At 35.1% G+C, this 18,812-nt stretch overlaps 1 protein-coding gene across 3 annotated transcripts in view; it reads right to left on the reverse strand.

Annotated features, from left to right (window-relative positions):
• STAG1 (stromal antigen 1) overlaps positions 1 to 18,812 on the reverse strand; it is a 409,713-nt gene that overhangs the window by 97,108 nt on the left and 293,793 nt on the right. For all 3 annotated transcript variants that reach the window (XM_034995271.1, XM_034995264.1, XM_034995275.1), the window contains 3 exons: positions 10,828 to 10,935; positions 7,569 to 7,683; positions 67 to 184 (listed from right to left, as the gene is read on the reverse strand). In XM_034995271.1, the coding sequence (XP_034851162.1) occupies positions 67 to 184; positions 7,569 to 7,683; positions 10,828 to 10,935 (341 nt within the window). The remainder of the gene's footprint in view (positions 1 to 66; positions 185 to 7,568; positions 7,684 to 10,827; positions 10,936 to 18,812) is intronic.

Genomic DNA, 18,812 nt, shown 5'->3' on the forward strand with positions numbered 1-18,812 from the left:
CAGGATGGTATGATTATTTATGGAAATCCAAAATAATATGTAAATCAACTTGTCAAAATACTATACCTTCTTCTCCTTGAACAGGTTCTTCTAAAAGCAACTCTGTCATACATTCCCAGTCTTTCAACAGTTCTTGAGAACTCTCCCACAAACTGTCCACCAAGTAGGCTGCATGTTCATGTAACTAAAAATAACAAATCAATTATGACTGAAGAATATTTAATGAAGAAACCATTAATATTTCAATTTAATAAGCCATTTTCTTTATAACTAATATGGCTTGGTCACAATATTTACAGGAGCCACTTCAAAAACAATAAATATATTTGTATGCCATTGTAAATAATGGGGATGCAATATGTAGACTTAATAAAAAATTTATTTTATTTTTTACTGTAGTAAGGTTAAGGATCTCCCAGTCCAATGACATCATTTATAGATAAGGAAAAGGAGAGTATAACTAGTTAACAGAATTCCTGAAATTACAAATTGGATCATGGTCACTTTTCATTATTCTTGGTTTGTTTCTATAACTAGCTTTTTTTTTTTTTTTTTTAAAGAAATCAATTCCTTTCTCCCAGAATTCCTTTGAAAATTTGGTACCAGTATTACTTACTTTACATCTCTGTCATCTTGGTCAAGGTCAAAATGTTAAGGTTACTCTCATTTCCATTTAATTCACTGCATTCCCTATCCCACCCCTACCCCATCCCTCACCTTTTTGCTGCTCATTACTCTTGACAATTTTCATTAGAACCCATGTTCCCACAGTAACAAACACTCTCATGTTCTTCATTAAACACTTTATACCAAACTCTCTCTCTACCACCTGTTAGTCATTACACCATGAAGAGATTTATTCAAAAAGCTCTTCAGAGAAGGTAAGTAGAAATGTTGGCATTGTTCTAGTTTCTGCTACTACAACTAACTTCTCCACCCTTATATAAAAGTTCTTCCACCTTTGAGGTTCATGCCATCCAGATAAACCAGGTTCTAGATCAGCGTTTTTCAAACTATACATTTCAACCCATTCATTAGTTGTTAAACTAATTTAATGCATTGAAACCAAAGTTAAAACAAAAACAAAAACAAAAAAGAGTATATAGCACACAGAAAGTTAAGTACTACTTTATACAACTCTGATTTCAGTTATATGTGCTGTACTTGTGAGAGAAAATACTTTTCGCATCATGAATAGTGGCCCCAAAATGTATGCAAGTCTCCTTTCTAGACCTACTAGTTATTTATTGATATACTGGCATATTTGATAAGTGAGTTGGTTTTCTTCCTTGCTCCTAATTCTATCATTAATTCTTCTATGTGCATTTTGATGATCTATTTAAAGCTCTGCTTCATTTGCACTCCTTAATTTTATCTTCATTTCCACTGCATTTCAAATCTTACATTCTAGCTCCTCAAATGCCTCAGGAAAACCACACACACATGCATATGCACACAGAGAGTTTTCCAATGATTTTCTCCAGAGTAGATAATATTGATAAGCATCTCTACTTAGAAAGAACACAGGCAAAGGTTTATAGCAAGGTACACTCAAACTTTCCAAATTTACGTATCCTAGGAAACTACTGCCAGGTCTTCACTAACATCATTCCAACAATGACACCTATAAGTGGTGTACAACCTGCTTTCAAAAATGAAAATTAGCAGCAGAAAACAGAAAAACAAATAGTTTCAAAGTTGGAGCTATTAAAACCTATGCTAGAATGGAATTATTATTTAATGGGTATAGAGTTTCAGTTTGGGAAGGTTTTTAAAAAGTTCTAGAGATGGATGGCATGGATAGTTGCCCAGCCATGTGACTGTATTTAAAACCAATGAACTATATACTTCAAAACAGTTAAAATGACAGATTTTGTCATTTATTTCATCACATTTAAATAAACCCCTATGTTAAATGTTAAATAAACTTGCTTTTATGCCTGACTCTGTGTACATGTTAAGTATGTCTGTAAAATAGGTATAAAAAGGTTCACAATTATATTTTTGGTGGATTAGACCTTCTATACATATAAAATATCCCCTCTCTGTTTCTCTTAATATTTTTGGTCCTCAATTCTGTCTTATCTTATATGATACCGTCTCCTCAACTCTCTGTAAGCATTTGTTAATTATATCTAGCCTTTACCCAGGTTGTTTATTTTCTGTGTATAAATTTCCTGTGTTTTGACTGATGTGTTTTATAAACATTTTCATCTGTTTATTTCACCCTAAATGACAATCTGCCTTTTATAAAGCATGTTAATCCATTTATACATTTACTGGGATAACTGATATTGGAAATATTCCTGGATTCTGATTCTCTATGCTCTATTGACATTTTCTTGTCTTATCTGTGCTTTCTTCAGTTTATTTTCTAACTCATATTTTTCTATCACTAAGGTCACTAACACATTTATTTACTTCATTTAATTTTACATTGCCACTCTTATATTTTAAGAATAATTTTTAGGTATTTGCCTTAAGCTTCACAGCCACAGTATGTAGGCTTAGTTTTAAGTTTTTTCAGATTTATTTGCTCACCAATGTTACTTATATTCCGTTTTCCTTTTATTGTATCCATTTTTTATTTTGCTAGAAAACATCCTCAAGTAATACTTTCTATATAGGATACATGGGTGGTAAACATTTTAACTGCATGTCCTTTGACTAGTTCCTTCTCTCTATTCTCTGTTCTCTTTACAGAACTCCTACTAGATAATAAAACTTAATCTGTACTTCCTGTCTTTTACTTTCCTTCTCACACTACTTATGTACTACCTTCTGGAAAAATCCCTTGGCTTAATCTACAGCCAATCCTTGGTTATGTCCACTCAGGCCATTTAATGATCTGCTTCACTCCTAAATTTTGGAAATCATGTTTCTAATTTCTATGAACACCCCTCCTCTTTCATGATAGCTTCTTACATCCGGGGGAATTAATCAAAAATTTTCATCAATGTTGGGTTTTGTGCTTCAAGTTTCAGTGATTCTTGGTTGCTAGTTCATATGTTAATATTCTAGACTCAAGAATACTGGTAGCGAGAATGCCTTTCTTAAGTCTGAATGCAAGGTCCTGGGTTCCTTGGTTGTGCACGGAAGTGGAAAGAGGGAATCTTAATCAGGCAGGATTTTCCTCTAACATGTAGGTATGCAATGTCTTTTGAATGCCAAAGTTTCCCCTCCTGGGGGCCATAAATTATCTGGGGCACTCATCCACTCCTTTGTTTCTTAGACCAATGTCCACATCCCATATACATTTCTAAAGGGAAGAATAAGCTCAGCTAAGGCAGCCACTTAATTACTACCTAAAATTTAATCCTGCTGCTCAGATCTTTATTTCAGATTTCTACCAGAAAATCTCAAAAAAACTTCCTGCTATTTTTTGCCTTATATAGGGCTAGGGGTTATTTAACTCTAATGGAATTAGTCATTTACTTTATAGCTTCCACAAATTCCTCACAGTTCTCTTTCATCTCGACTTATTCAGCATGAGGTTTTCAGGTGAATGAGTTGTTGGCACAATTCTAGGCTTTAAATAGTATAATTCCATGATCATTGGCATTTTAAAAGATAACTTCTCTATGCCTTAAACCAAGGCACATTAAAATTTAGCTCAGGCATGTTGTCATAGTTCCAGAAATTTTTTTGTGTGTGATAGCCAATATTGTCAATGTAGATGCTAACTTCTTTGACAATTTCCTCATCTTTTTGATTAGTTAAGGTGGTGGCTTAGTAGAATCCATTCTATTAACACCAGTAACCAGTTTTTTCAAATGTGTATACCAGAAGGACATGATAATGTGTTGGCCCATTTTCTGATTATGAGTTTCAAATTCACCAGTATGAGCAACAATAATCATTATAACACAGTCAGTCAGAAATAAGCTTGACATAATATTTATGATATATAGTCTTTCTGTCTGTCTTGAGGTATATGTGATGATCACATAACTCGCTAGTCTCAAATCTCTGTAAGAATACCATGTAAATCCATGTTTGAGAAAAAAAAAAATTCTAATATGGCCAGTAAGGGTAAAAGGTTATAATTGTCTTTCAGACACTTTATACCAACGACCTTCTATTGGTAGTGAAAGATAAAGCTATAGGAAGGCAGGCCCTGAAGCATTCTCAATGGCTATAGAAAATCCTGGGATTAAAAAAGACCTGGAACCCTTGGGCGCCTGGGTGGCTCAGTTGGTTAAGCGACTGCCTTCGGCTCAGGTCATGATCCTGGAGTCCCGGGATCGAGTCCCGCATCGGGCTCCCTGCTCGGCAGGGAGTCTGCTTCTCCCTCTGACCCTCCTCCCTCTCATGCTCTCTGTCTCTCATTCTCTCTGTCTCAAATAAATAAATAAATAAAATCTTAAAAAAAATAAAAAATAATAAATAAATAAATAAATAAAATAAAAAGGACCTGGAACCCTAAAAATGAAAAAAAAATAAATTTTCTAAGAACAGTTTTTGGTATCATAATTTTATAAAAACAGCATGAAAATCAGTATCTGCAAGCATTCTTCAGGAATTAGATGAAAAAAAGGTAACTCAACAGATAAAGAGTCATTGTATAGCAAAATAGATAAAATTACATTTAAATTTATTCACAAATTATATAAAACATATAGATTAAAATTATATCTAGGTGGATTTTACTCTGCTATATCTAAGTGTAAAATATTCATAGGGTCTCCCCTAAACTTGTATATAAGGCAAATTAAGCTCATTTTCCTGGTGACTTTAATTACAATTTTCTGGGTACATTCTGATTCATTTTTAATTGGCTTCAAAGTTACTCATAATATTTTACCGGTTCTCTCTGCCTGCTGACTTCTCCGTCGAGCAATTAAATACACTAACAGAGATGACTGTATAATGAAACCTTACTTTGATTCTTTTTATTAAAAATCATTTACAATGCAAAAAATCACCTCAAGTTACTAAGCTTAAAATTCTAAATACTCCTATATTGGGTTTTATTCTCTGCTGAAACAGAGTCAGTCATTGGTGAATCTTGAAGAACATATAAAAACAAACAAGAAAAAAAGTTATCATTCATGTACTATCACTCATGAGCATTATGGGGAGATTTCTTGGATATGTCAATAATATCTATTAATCTTCCATCTTATATGACTGTCATATAATTAACTTCTTCATTTCATATGCCTAGAAGGAGGGTGACCATGTTTTTACATCATTAGCAATGTTTTGGGTTATGCTTATTGCTTTGGAATAATTATTAATAGTATCTTTGTCACTCTGAAAAGCATCCGTTTGTACGGTAAGTTCTATGGTCACATAAACTATAGGGAAATCTGAACTCATCACATTCAAGTCCCTTTTATCCTACCAATTGTCATACATCTAAAATACACAAGGTATTTTATCACTGAAATCAACGACTGCTATAAAGGTTGTGATGGCTTTAAAATGTCACTTTTTGGTACAAAAAGAAATTTAGTTTAGATATATCTCTTAATCTCCATTATTTCACATGTAATTCATATATAAAAGAGGGAAACTCTTTTCTATTGACTATAAACCTCTTTTACTTCAGTATTGTAGAATTCTATTACTAAAATGTTACTCTTAAAACCCAGTAAAACCAAGAAAGATGATAATCACTTCAGTTAATCCAACTGATTGGTAATTCATCTGTAAACTGGATTTGTTCTATATTATGACCTCTAAGGTCTCTTGCAATTCAACTTTTTATGAGTCTATTACTAAAATATTGTAATTAACATATGTCGTAGTAAAATAAAGAGGAATTCGGAGTAAAACACAATCAGAATCCCACCATAAGAATATGGCTTTAATAAGCATTCAGCTCCAGGTGTACACTAGTTTTAGAGGATAAGAAAAGAGATTTTAAACAAAGAATGTTTCTTGTGAAACATAGGAGACTATAAAGAGCATTATTATCACGAATCAACTAAAACCTTTTAAATACGATTTGCAGTTGCTTCTACAGCTGACAAGAATGCCATAGAGGAGAACTGGGAAATACATTTTAATGTTCTTATAACACTTCAGTACATAGCAGCAAACACAAGAATACACTAATAGTAAACATTACAAATTACTGCTTTAATTAAAAGATGAAACTGTGTAAAACTAAGTACTTATGGTCTTTTATTATATCAAAAAGAAAAGTCTTGGGCTTTCAGAGATCCAAAAAATTTTCCTTCAATGACCAATCAAGTTCAATTAGTCTAGATCATCATATTCTTTAAACTTTTCAACAAATAGTTTAAATAGTATTTGCATGTCTCATCTCTATCAATTTTTGAAACTACTGTTATTAAAGTTACATTTTCATACAGGACTTGACTTTGCATAATACTTTCAATCCTGTTCCTTTAAAACCTAAGGGGCTAAAGGTATAACTTGGAACGGTCTATCACAAGTGTGAGATTTACAGAGTATTTAGTGTTTTATCTTAAACCTCACAAGCATTTTGTATTTTACTCCATAATATATCCACACTTGCTTTTTAAGAAAATAATGTTTTAAACCCTCAAAACATATAAAGTGTGGTTGGTCCCTGGACTGGAGGCAGAAACATCATAAAATGCATCTAGGAGCATTTAGAAATGCTGCACATCTGACCACAACCCAGACCTACTGAATTAGAACTGGCACGTTATTTAACAAAATCCCCCATGTAATCTGTATACGTATTTAAAACACTGTTTCCTAAACACATCCTTTACTCAAACGCAACTCTCCAGACAGTTTTGTTTCTGACTTTATTCTCTGTTCTTTCCAATTTGCTTAAAAAATATCAGTAACTCTTCTGCCTTGCTTTGTCCTAACTCCACTTGTTCTACTGACACAGTTCCTAATTCTCCGATTTCAATTTTCATATAGGCTGCCTGTTTGTCTATTTCTCATTCCTACAGAGTTTCTCCAGGACTTTCAAATTTGGGCAATCAGAATCTTTGAAGTTTTTCACCTTCCTGGACATTCCAACACAAACCAAAAATCTTTTTCTGAGTAAAATTCAGGGTCCAAGAACTCTAGATTTTTTTCTGGGTAAACCAAAGTTCACTTGCGCAAGCAGATTCTGAAAGATACTACATTATGAATGTTAATTACAAAATTATTTAAGTGATAACTGACATCAAAATGTCACATGGAAATGCTAATGGAGATTGTACATCTACTAATTAAAACATTTAAATTCATATTTTATTTCTCCTTAAAAAATGTAATTTTCAAGCAAGTTATTAGAACTAATGGTTTTAACAAGCTCTTTATATAATTTAAAAGCTACAGACAAAAATTCAAGAAAAAAAAGCAACAACAAACAATTATGTAGTACTATGACACTGCAAAAGTTTAAAAATTGCTAGCCTATACTCAGTGTTGACCCATACCTGCATATATACTCCCACAAAAGGCAGAATACAGATTCAATAATCAGACAATCCGTGAAGGCAATTTTGTAAGAAACAGGCTTATTTTCATTGGATTGAAAAATATCAATTAATTACAATGAATTAAATGACAATTTTATTTAAAAGGTAATCTAATACAAAAAAATAAAGAGTTATGTTAAAATTTACCTCACTTTCAAGAAAGAAAAGAACCAGCATCCTAATGAGGTTCCCATTTGGACTGTTCCTTCCTCTCCTCTTTGCTAATGCTTCTTCTGCTTGTGGGTCATGTCTGCTAAACAGCCTAGAAATAAGTAACAACACCAGAGCATTATGAATTTGCACGGATATGAATTTTAGTCTTTTCCTTCATTGTACAAATTATTTTAGTGTTTAAAAAAACAGTATCAGATATCAGAGATCACTGATTTATTTCAAACCATGTAACTGATGTTTCTATGGGTTAAAAAATGGTTAGATCTAAATAATTTTGTACAATTCAATCATACACACAATGTAAAAGGAAGCCTTTTGACTAATCAGTGTTCAAATATTTATGAAAAAATAAACTTTTTATCCTATATGATAGCTACTAGAATATATATAATTTTAAATAGAGTTCTATTTTCTTAATATTAATTTCAAAGTCAAGTAATTAAAGAATTTAACCATATGTTCTATCAACAATTAAAGAAACTGGGGCACCTGGGTGGCTCAGTTGGTTAAGCGTCTGCCTTTGGTTCAGGTCATGATCCCAAAGTCCTGGGATCGAGCCCCATGTCGGGCACCCTGCTTAGCAGGGAGTCTGCTTCTCCCTCTGCCCCTCCTCCTTCTTCTCTCTCTCTCAAGTAAATAAATAAAATCTTAAAAAAAATTCTAAAAATTCATACTTCTAATGATCACTTCTAGCATTTTCAGCTTATTCCCTAAAAACAGTACTCACTAACCAGTATAGAATAAAATGACAAAAACATTAAATTTTAAAAAATACCACTTAGTGACAAAACTTCTAAAATATGACAAAGACATGACTTGGGAATTTTAATTTGCTAAGAAGATTTATTCTAAAAAAATTTTAAGGACTTCTATAGATGCCTTATTCCCAGGTATGGCTCTAGGTAAATGGGATATAACAGTGAACAAAGACAAAATCCCTATTCTCATTGAGCTCTCTCTCTGAGGGACAGAAATAAATAGTAGATGAATATATACTATCTCAGGTATTGTAAGGAAAAACAAAGAAGTAGGAACAGGGATATAGTGTGTGCTGGTTTAGATATGGAAATTACAGTGGGTCCTTCAGATTGGAGGCTAAATAACTGAATAAAGTAAGAACAATTTCATGTGACATAAAAATAAGCCAACCTCAAGCAGAAAATGAATACAGAGAAGTTGAGTATTTGGGGGGCAGGGGAAACCATATGGCAAGGGGAGAAGATTAGAGCATTACTTTGAAGCTACATCAGCATAGCTATCAGACTGGTTTAAGAGAAAATTTTGTTTACTTGGATGGCTTTCAGAGGAAGGAACAAATGGGAGAAAATGAGGGTCCTTTATAACTGAAATGTACAAAAATCGATAATCACATTTACGGTATATAAATGTAAGACACTGAAGAATCAACCTAATTTTTCTAAACCTAATTGTAGATTTTTGATGACTATTAAAATACTCATTTCAGATACATTTACTACTTTATGGACGTGCAGTTAAGCTTGTGTACAGCTTACAAATTAGACTATAAAACAGACTAAGTGTGTATGTGCACACTTGCATGTTTTTCTTTTAAACTTAATCATAGAACTCCTGAGGCTATTCTAAAACTTACTTGTTAATATTTGAAAAGATCACAATATTAAATGATGGAAGAATTCTCAAAGACATCATTAGGAATCAAAAGTTCTCAAACTGTGAGTATCTCCACAGCAAGGGCATAAAACAAGCTTATGGAGTAAACCTTCTATCTGAATAGGAATTGGCTTCATTTTCACAAAGAAATAACAAAGGCTTATATTTATGGATTCTTATATAAAACATTCCAATTTTAAACTTTTTAACAAGTATTTCAAACTTAGAAAAATACAATGCAGAGAAAATAAGATATATCCAAGGGTCTTTCTGATGCAAGTGCTGCCAGTTTATGGCCTCTATTCTGTAGAGAACCACCCTCTGTAATCTATTTTCTTCATTGAAACTATAAAAACAATAAATTCTAAAAACACATAGCTTTTTGAAAAGTTAAGTAGAGAAGAGAGACTAACTAGAACAGAACAGTCCTGAAAAAGGAAGAGAAGTTAAGACTACAGTACCCCCTTGATATTTGTGACAGTCAACAACTCAAGATAAATATGGAAATAGCACTATTCTATTAGCCACAGATGTCAGAGTCAGTGGCAAATTCAATATATTACTTTAAAAGTCATGCCTGAAAATCTTGACTTTCTTCCTTACTTTCATTACCAGCACTCACAAGTAGCCAGCTTCCTTCTTAAAGAAAGATTTTTCACATAGAAACAACTTTTCCCACTTTGGGAGGTACCACCAAGTAAAGCCAGTTTGTTGCTGCAGCACTGAGATGCAGATGCTGAGTGGAGGGCCAGGTCATTATCAAAGTTAATCACCCATGCACCACAGCTGCCCAATGCATGATTTATATCTGTGCTTAGCATAATCACAAATGACTACATGTAGTAGACTTTTGGGTTCACCTGCCAACAATCAAAGTCACTAGGTTAAATCTATAAACAACAACAACAACAAAACCAAAGTAAAACACAACCCTCCAGGTATGTTTAAACTTGAAGAACAAATTAATTTACTAATAAATTACAGACCATACAGAAGACCAACATCAAAACATATTTCATAAGAACACTTAATTATATTCTAAACTCTCATTAGCTCTATGCTTTGTCAAAAAAAAAAAAAAAGAGATGAGGTTTTGCTTTTTAATTAAACTGTGACTGTATATATAGCTTTCAGAATCACTACAGATTACTGATTAAAATAATCCTCATCCCCATAGAAAGTTAAAAAAAAAAACCATGAAAGGTTGGGAGGCATTTTGAAAGTGATTTTAGATTACAAATGTTGAGAAGGTAAGATGAGAACTAAGAATTTTAAAAGGGAAAAAAAAAACCTGATGAAATGAAATACAAGTTATTTGTGGAAGCTTTTATAAACTTCATGTACCTCCCCAATCTCCACTCACACCCTAGCTGAGAACCATCCTTTTAGATTTCAGGAAAAAGGAGTATGTCACAAGGGACATTGTTCTCAGGGATTTGATTCATGATGTGCACCTAGGCTTAAAGGATATTACAGCCCCCAGAATTTGAAGTGGCCATGTCCGACACTGTTTTTACTATTACTCCCTTCTATTAACTATAAAACAACAACAAAACAAAAATACAAAAGTAGAATCTGGTTTCAGAGATAATTAACTCACTTTTTGTGAAGGAATTCTCCAGCTGCCACAGCAACAGGGCGATGTGCTGAGTACACCAAGTGGTAAACATTTTCACAGTCTTCATTGGAAAGAGCTTCTTCACTTCCACTGAAAAATTCACAAAGCAACATCTGAGCCAAACTAAATGTTTACTCTCAGTTCTATCTTCATTTAAATTTTGTAAAGTTCATTATAAAAGCTCAAGGCATACTGATCTTATTTTCATTTTTTTAATCTTACTTTGAAAGTAACATTTCTCTAATTATAAAAGGTACCTAATCATTATATAAAATTCATAAAATACAGATAAAATAAGAAAATAAAATGTCCACATTTCTTCCCACACAAAGGATGCCCATGGTACGCTGGGATTATATATATAGCCCAAATTAGTTCAATTTCTTTAAAGGCGCATAAGATTTTTGTTGATAGGACCTGGGAATATATCTGTTTCACAGTTAAATTATTATTATAGTATGTAATTCTTCTTTACAGAATTGTCTGTTTTAATTAATTAATTAATTTTTAAGTAAGTTCTATGCCCAATGTGGGGCTTAAACTCACGACCCGAGATCAAGAGTCACATGTTCCACCAACTGAGTCAGCCACAAGTCCTGGATAAATGTCTATTTTAAATTATATTTTATCACCATACTTACAATACCATTTAGTCTTCTTTTTATATAAAATGGATTCAGAGGTCACAGCCATTCCTTTGCTAACACAAATTTCCCATCTTTCCACTCATGTATTCTTAGTTTGAGTCATTTCTTACTTTGCCAGAATGTGTTAAGTTTTTTCGCCCCAAAAGGAACATCTATGTCCTATTAACATGCTTAAAAATGTCTGATATGATTAGAGATTAACAATGACTAGATAAAGTATAGAATTCTTGGGCTGTACAGGGCCTGACAAGATGTAGGGGTGGGTATAAAGTTTATTCCTCAGAATTCAATCCTAGAGATGCCTCAGAAGAGGAGGTTGAGGGATCTCTCCAAGAAACATAAAATCAGAGTGACCTATGAAGCAAAAGAAGGTAGTTGCATCACAGTTTAAGGGACTATAGTTCTGAATGAAAAAGACCTGGCTATCAAGGATGGGACACAGGTTAGAGCACTTTTTTAAAGTACACTTCTTCCCCTGCTCTCAACAATGCATGTTCTATTTCTACTGTAAAGCAAAAACAGTATCCAAATATAGTGTGTGACAATAGGGTTGTGCTGGAACGAAGAAACACTGAGAAATTAACAATAGGTATAGGTAGATTGGCTAGCCCATGACTTACATCCCTGTCCCTGTATTTCCCTTCCATATCCTGAGGGTCATGAAATTACCACTGAAGGAGACAGGTTTTGTTTTGTTTTTAAATATTTTACTTATTTATTTGAGAGAGAGAGCAAGCGAGAGTGAGCAAGAGCATAGGGAGGGGTGGAGGAAGAGAGAGAAGACAACTCCCCACCGAGCAGGGAGCCCAATGCAGGGCTTGACCCCAGGACCCTGGGATCATGACCTGAGCCGAAGGCAGACACTTAATTGACTGAGCCACCCAGGGGCCCCTGAAGGAGACAGTTTTAAGACTGCTGAGGAGGAGTTACACTTTCTGTCCTGAAGTAGAAGTGTTTTTGTCCATGCCCAACTCATACCCCTAAATTATGAGGAGGGGCACAAAGCTAAGGCCTAAGTTTTATTGCTTCACCCAATTATACATCATCAGCTAAATTAGCTAATACCCTCAGGAGAAAGTTAAACTCACAGGAAACAAAATTTAACAAGATGTCTCAGGAATCCAAACTTATAAGTGAAAAGAAAATAATCTATGCCAAAAGAAGGAAAATTAACAGATAGACAGAAAAAGAATTTAAAGGAGATACAACAGGATGTTACATGTGACTTTACCTGTTGTTTGGACAGAGATCCCATAAGCCAAGAGAAATAAGGCCAGATCATTTCATGCAAATGCTGGAAAAGACTAGAAAGCTGGTTTTGTGATCCTTAGCTCATTACTCACCAAAATAATGTGTAAATTAGGGGATTGAGCAATACAATGGATAGAGAATTTGTTTCAAGAGAAAATGTCAGAGTACTGTGTAACTCTGAAACCTCCCCAAGTGAAACTGGAGCATAAAGTTTCAGAGAACCACTATAAAAACTTTATAAACATCCCTTACAACTGTGAGGAGGTTTACGAAATGGTACCTGGTGCAGAGCTTAAGACTATAAATGTGAAAAGCTGACTGGAGCAACCCATGGTAGCAAATTAAGAAGAAAAGGGGTATTGTGGACATTGCTGCTATGCCCTTCAACTGATGAATGGATAAAGAAGATGTGGTTCATATATACAATGGAAAATTACTCAGCCATCAGAAAGGATGAATACCTACCATTTGCATCAACATGGATGGAACTGGAGGGGATTATGCTAAGTGAAATAAGTCAAGCAGAGAAAGACAATTATCATATGGTTTCACTCATATGTGGAACATAAGGAAGAGCGTGGAGGACCACAGGGGAAGGGAGGGAAAACTGAATGGGAAGAAATCAGAGAGGGAGACAAACCATGAGAGACTCTGGACTCCGGGAAACTGAGGGTTACAGAAGGGAGGGGGGTGGAGGAATGGGGTAACCAGGTGATGGGTATTAAGGAGGGCACATGTGGTGATGAGCACTGGGTGTTATATGCAATTAATGAATTGCTGAACACTACATCAAAACTAATGATGTACTATATGCTGGCTAACTGAACATAATAAAAAAAAAAAAGAAGGGGTAGAAGGGCACTATCCATGAATGTGTATCCTGTAGACAAGATAAGGAATACTTAAAGTGAGCCAGTCTGAATATAGTTTTAAAAGACTGCCCAACAAGACTACCTATAGGGAAAGCAACTCCAACAGAGGAAACCTGAACGTCGGGGACTGAGACTCAAAGTAAATAGCCAGAGGATGCACTGTCTGCTCTGGGGAACTAAAGTCACAAGTACCTAGAGCGGGGAAAGATCTCTGAGGAATCTACTTAATGAATCAGGATATCTGACACAACTGGAGGGCCATAACTGTACCTCCTAAATAAGACATGTTCTGCCTGTATCTCCTCCAATGAAAATGTAGAAAGGAACCTTAAAACTTTTGAAACCAGTCAAACCATTTTCTAAACTGTTATGAAAGTAGGATTTTTTAGCCAACAAGGTCTGAGATGATTTGAAAATGCTCTTTAAGGAAAGAAATTAGCAGTAGAAATAATCTTGGAGAAGTCTGTGAGATAACTACTCTTCCCTAGAAATAAAAGAAGAAATATCAAAGGAAAGTTTACTCCTCTCTAAATAAGTATTAAAACGAAATAAACAAGGACACATGTGTATCATTAACAATACAGATCTTAAACTCTAGACTGTTCCAACAAAACAGGTGGGTAAGTGGAGTGTCAAGTATTTTTTGTTTGTTTGTTTGAGGGAAATATCCTGGTAAGTTTGTGAAATTTACAGGAAAGAGTAACTAGGGGGTCAAATACTTTAAAACAGACTTGAAAAGGAAAACACTTCACAGGTATAGGTAATTTAAATAAATTCAAAATAACGAATGTAAATACAGAACTATATACGCCATTAGTGAGTTTTTTTTAAAGATTTATTTATTTGAGACAGAAAGAGCGTGAGCGCATGAGTGGGAGGGGCAGAGGGAGAGGGAGAGAGAATCTTAAGCAGGCTCTGTGCTGAGCGCAGAGCCCAATGCGGGGCTCAATCTCACACCACCATGAGATCACAACTTGAGCCAAAACGAAGAGGTGGAGGCTTAACCAACTGTGCCAAACAGGCGCCCCTAGATAGTTATTTTTAAACATATTTAGAAAACTTAGAAATTGGCCAAACCACTCAGAACACATTCTCAGACAATACAATAAAATAAAAAACCACAGCTTAAAAAAAATCTGATTTGTAAAGAACAAAAACATACTACTGAATAATGCATAATTAAACCAGTAATCATAAATGTAATCAAAATATTTATCATTGAAGGTCTATGAAAATACTTTATGTTCAAATATTTTGGAAAGTAGTAGTGTTTAAAAGTATATTTATTACTTTAAGTATAATTATTAGAAAACAAGAAACAAATGAGCCAAAAGAAGCTAGTTCTTTAAAAAGAAGAGTAAGACAGACAAACCTCTGACATGATGATCAAGAAAAAGAGGATTCAAATAAAATAAAGGACAGAAGAGAGAAATTAATAAGTAATAGCACAATTTTATGAAGTAATAAAAATATCAACTACAAAATTTAAAACCTGTGATGAAACTGATATATTAAAAAAGTTTATAAAAAGCCAAAAATAGTACAGTAAGAAATTAAAGTTAATTTAGATAGATAACCACTAAAGAAGTAAAAATGGTAATCAAAGACCTTTTCCTTAAAAGAAATTCAAAACTAACATGGCTTTAACAAGAGAATTCTCTTAAAATTTCAAGGAAGACTTAATCTCTGCCACAGAAAAATTGTTTCAGACAGAAGGGCAAGAAACTACTGGAGATAAATTTTTCAAAGAAAATATAACCTTGACTTTGAAGTTGGATAAAGGACAAAAAATATTCTGTCAAATTTACACATAAACACAGAAGAGAAAATCCTAAATAAGATCTTAAATATAACATTGTATTTAAGCAAAACACAATAAAACCAAATGTATTATGTTCAAATAGGATTTATTCTAGAAATGCAAGGGTGGTATACCATTAGACAAATTATCAATTTCATTCAGGCTCATCAAGATATGAAAAGAAATTCCCAGGAAACTCAGAATACAAAGGAACTTCTAACTTATATCAAAAACCTATCTCAGAAATCACAGCAACAAAGAACTTTAAATACCTTCTTAGAACAAGAACAAAAAGATCCACTCTCAGTGGTAAAAAGTCCTGCCTAATGCAATGAGACAAGAGAATGAAGCAAAAAATTTAAGGTTAAAAAAAGACAAAACTGAAATTGTTTGCTGGTGACATATAATAATCTACATAGTAAATCGACAAACCATCAGAATACCTGAGACTTCTAATAGGTTGCACATATAAGATTAACATAAAAATTAAACATTTCTATGTCCCAGCAATAATTAAGTAGAAAATATCTTTAACACTAAATACTAATCATATAACAAAACAATAAAGTATTTAAGAATTAACCTAATATATGAAAAAAATTAAACCTTGTGTAGAATATCTAATGATATGAATAGAGAAATGCATCGTTTATATGCATAAATGCCATATAATTATGAAGAATTGAATTCTCTCCTAAATCTATCATAAAATTCATTGTGTTAGAGAGCCCTGTTCCTCATCCACATACCCCAACAGTTAAAAACCAGAAACAAACAAGACAGCCTAACTCTAACCAAACATGCAATAACCAAAACCCACTGTGCTGATTTATCACACTTTCTTGAGGCACCGATGAAGGTGTTTTGCAATGACTGGAACATCCCTTACAGCCAGACCAAAAAAGCCCTGGTAGCAACAGAATGCCTGGAAGATCACATCCCACACATCCCCTTCCCTGCCCAAGATGGTGGGCTAAACACATACTGACCCTCACCCGTGATTGCGTGCTCTCTGCCTGCTCTCTTGCACGTACGGCCCTGAACCTCTCTCTATAGAATTCTAGGTTTCCATTTGCTGGTGAGGTTGGTTATTAAGACTTCAGTCTGCCATGTCCCCTAGCTGTTTTTCTCTTTTCCAAACCCTCATCTCTTGAGTTAATGGCATCTGTTGTAATGAGTTTATCTGAGTTTGTTTGGCAATAGCTGGCAAGCCTAGCCAGGAGTGATGCTTTTGATTTGTCCAGCGCTTTCATTATTCCCTGGGAAGGAGTAGTTTGGCTATAGCAGCACACCAAGGTTTGCCTGTTTATTTCCGGAGTTAGTGGTTATGATAGATCGTTCAATAACAAATGCAGTCCTAATATTTAAAATCCCAGCAAAAGTTTTTGAGGAATTAGACAGACATACTTAAAAAAAAAGTTCATATACAAGAAAAGTAATCCACAAGTAGCTAGTGGATTTTAAAAAGAAAGGCAAAGAAGGAACCAACCAAAAAGAAGAGGACTTATTTATAACATATGCTGTATTATCAAGTTACAATGATAAAAAGTAGGTACTAGAGCAGAAAGGGGTAAAAAAAGATCAAAACAACAGCTTGACATAGATGATACTTGGAATGTGATAGATACAACGTAACAAATTGGGAGGAGGATTTGTAATGACTGCTAAGACCTACATTCTCACATACATTCTTCCCGGTTTTTAGTCAAAGTTCTACAGATAATTACTGCTATTTAAAAATTTCTATCATATGAATGACACAATTTAAATGCCTTATTTCCTTTCTCATAGTTCTACACCATTCTAAAGGAGCCTATTTGAAAAACCTATCCCTTCTGAGGCCTTCTCTTTCTCTCTCTCTTTTTTTAAATAGAAAGGTATGTTACTTTGCTGATATTTTCTCTGGACTGCATAAAAGAACTTTTACATGGCACAAACAAACGTCAAAATAAAAAACAAAAAGAGAGAAAAACAGGCACAGGAGAAAGATGGCAGAGGAGCAGGAGACCTAAATTTCGCCTGGTCTCAGGAATTCAACTAGATAGGGATCATACCATTCTGAACACCTACGAACTCAACAGAAGATCGAAGAAAAGAATAGCAGCAACTCTCTGAACAGAAAAGCGACCACTCTCTGGAGGGTAGGATGTGCGTAGAAGTGAATCCGAGGCGATATTCGGGAAGATAAGTGACAGGGGAGGGGGCCTCTGGCAGCCGCTACTGGCAAGTGATAGAGCCGCCGAGCACAAAATCGGAACTTTTAGAAGTCGGCTCCGCTGAGGGACATTGCTCCAGTGGCTAAGCAAGGGGTGGAACCCTCGCTGGGACACTGTGGTCTCCGGACCCTCGGGGTCACAGAAACACAGGGGTGCCTGAGTGTGGCAGAGCTCCCAGGTATTGGAGCAGGGAAGCCGGCTGTAGAGACGGAGGCGAGGAGCAGGCTCTCAACTCGGGGTTCCCATAAACTGTGATCCGCGGCACAGTCGGGCCACTGCTCCTCCAGCAGGGACCCAACAAGCGGCAGATCCAGGGAGACTCCCCTTCCTCACCCAGGGAGGAGCGGCACGGGAGAGCACTGCAGGGATCTGCTGGGCTGGAGACTCCACACGGGGTGGTATGCCAGAGACAGAAACACTTGGTCACAGGCCAGGTGAGCACAGAGTGCGGCCGGAGACCGGGGAGACGGGAGTGATTGACTGCTTTTCTCTGGGGGCTCACTGAGGAGTGGAGCCCCAAGTTCTCGGCTCCTCCAGGGCAGGAGATTGGGAGGCTGCCATTTCACTCTTGTCCTCCAAAGCTGTAGGGAGAGCCTGCAGGGAACAAAAGCTACGGAGAGCAAAACCGAGCAGATTACTTAGCCCAGATCCAGCAAGGGCGGGGCAATCCCGCCTCCAGCAAAGATATTTGGGAACCACAGTTAACAGGCCGCTCCCCCAGAAGATCAGCAAGAACAGCCAGCCAAGACCAAGTTTACCGATCAATGAGAACGGCAGAACTCCAGCACTAGGGGAATACTGCACATAGAATTCAGGGCTTTTTTCCCATGATTCTTTACTCTTTCAAAGTTAATTTTTTTTTAACTTTCTTTTTCTTTGTTTTTTAACTTTTCTTTTTCCATTTCTCAACCAACATCTTATCAATCCCTTTTTTAAAAAGTCTTTTTTATTTTTCATTTTTAGAGTCCTATTCTATCCCTTCTTAGTAGTTAACCTTATTTTTGGTATATATAAGTTGTTCTCTCTTTAAAATTTTGGGATATAGTTTTTTCTAACAGACCAAAATATACCCTAAATATCCAGTGTATGGCTTTGTTCTAGTCTCCTGCCTGATCACATTCTCTCCCTTTTTTCTTTAAGTCCTCTTTTTTCAACCAACTTCTTATCTTATCAATTCCTT

Source organism: Mirounga leonina, unplaced genomic scaffold (genome assembly GCF_011800145.1).
Source record: "Mirounga leonina isolate KUSES-001 unplaced genomic scaffold, KU_Mleo_1.0 Mir_115, whole genome shotgun sequence".
In the NCBI taxonomy this organism is placed as follows: Eukaryota; Metazoa; Chordata; class Mammalia; order Carnivora; family Phocidae; genus Mirounga; species Mirounga leonina.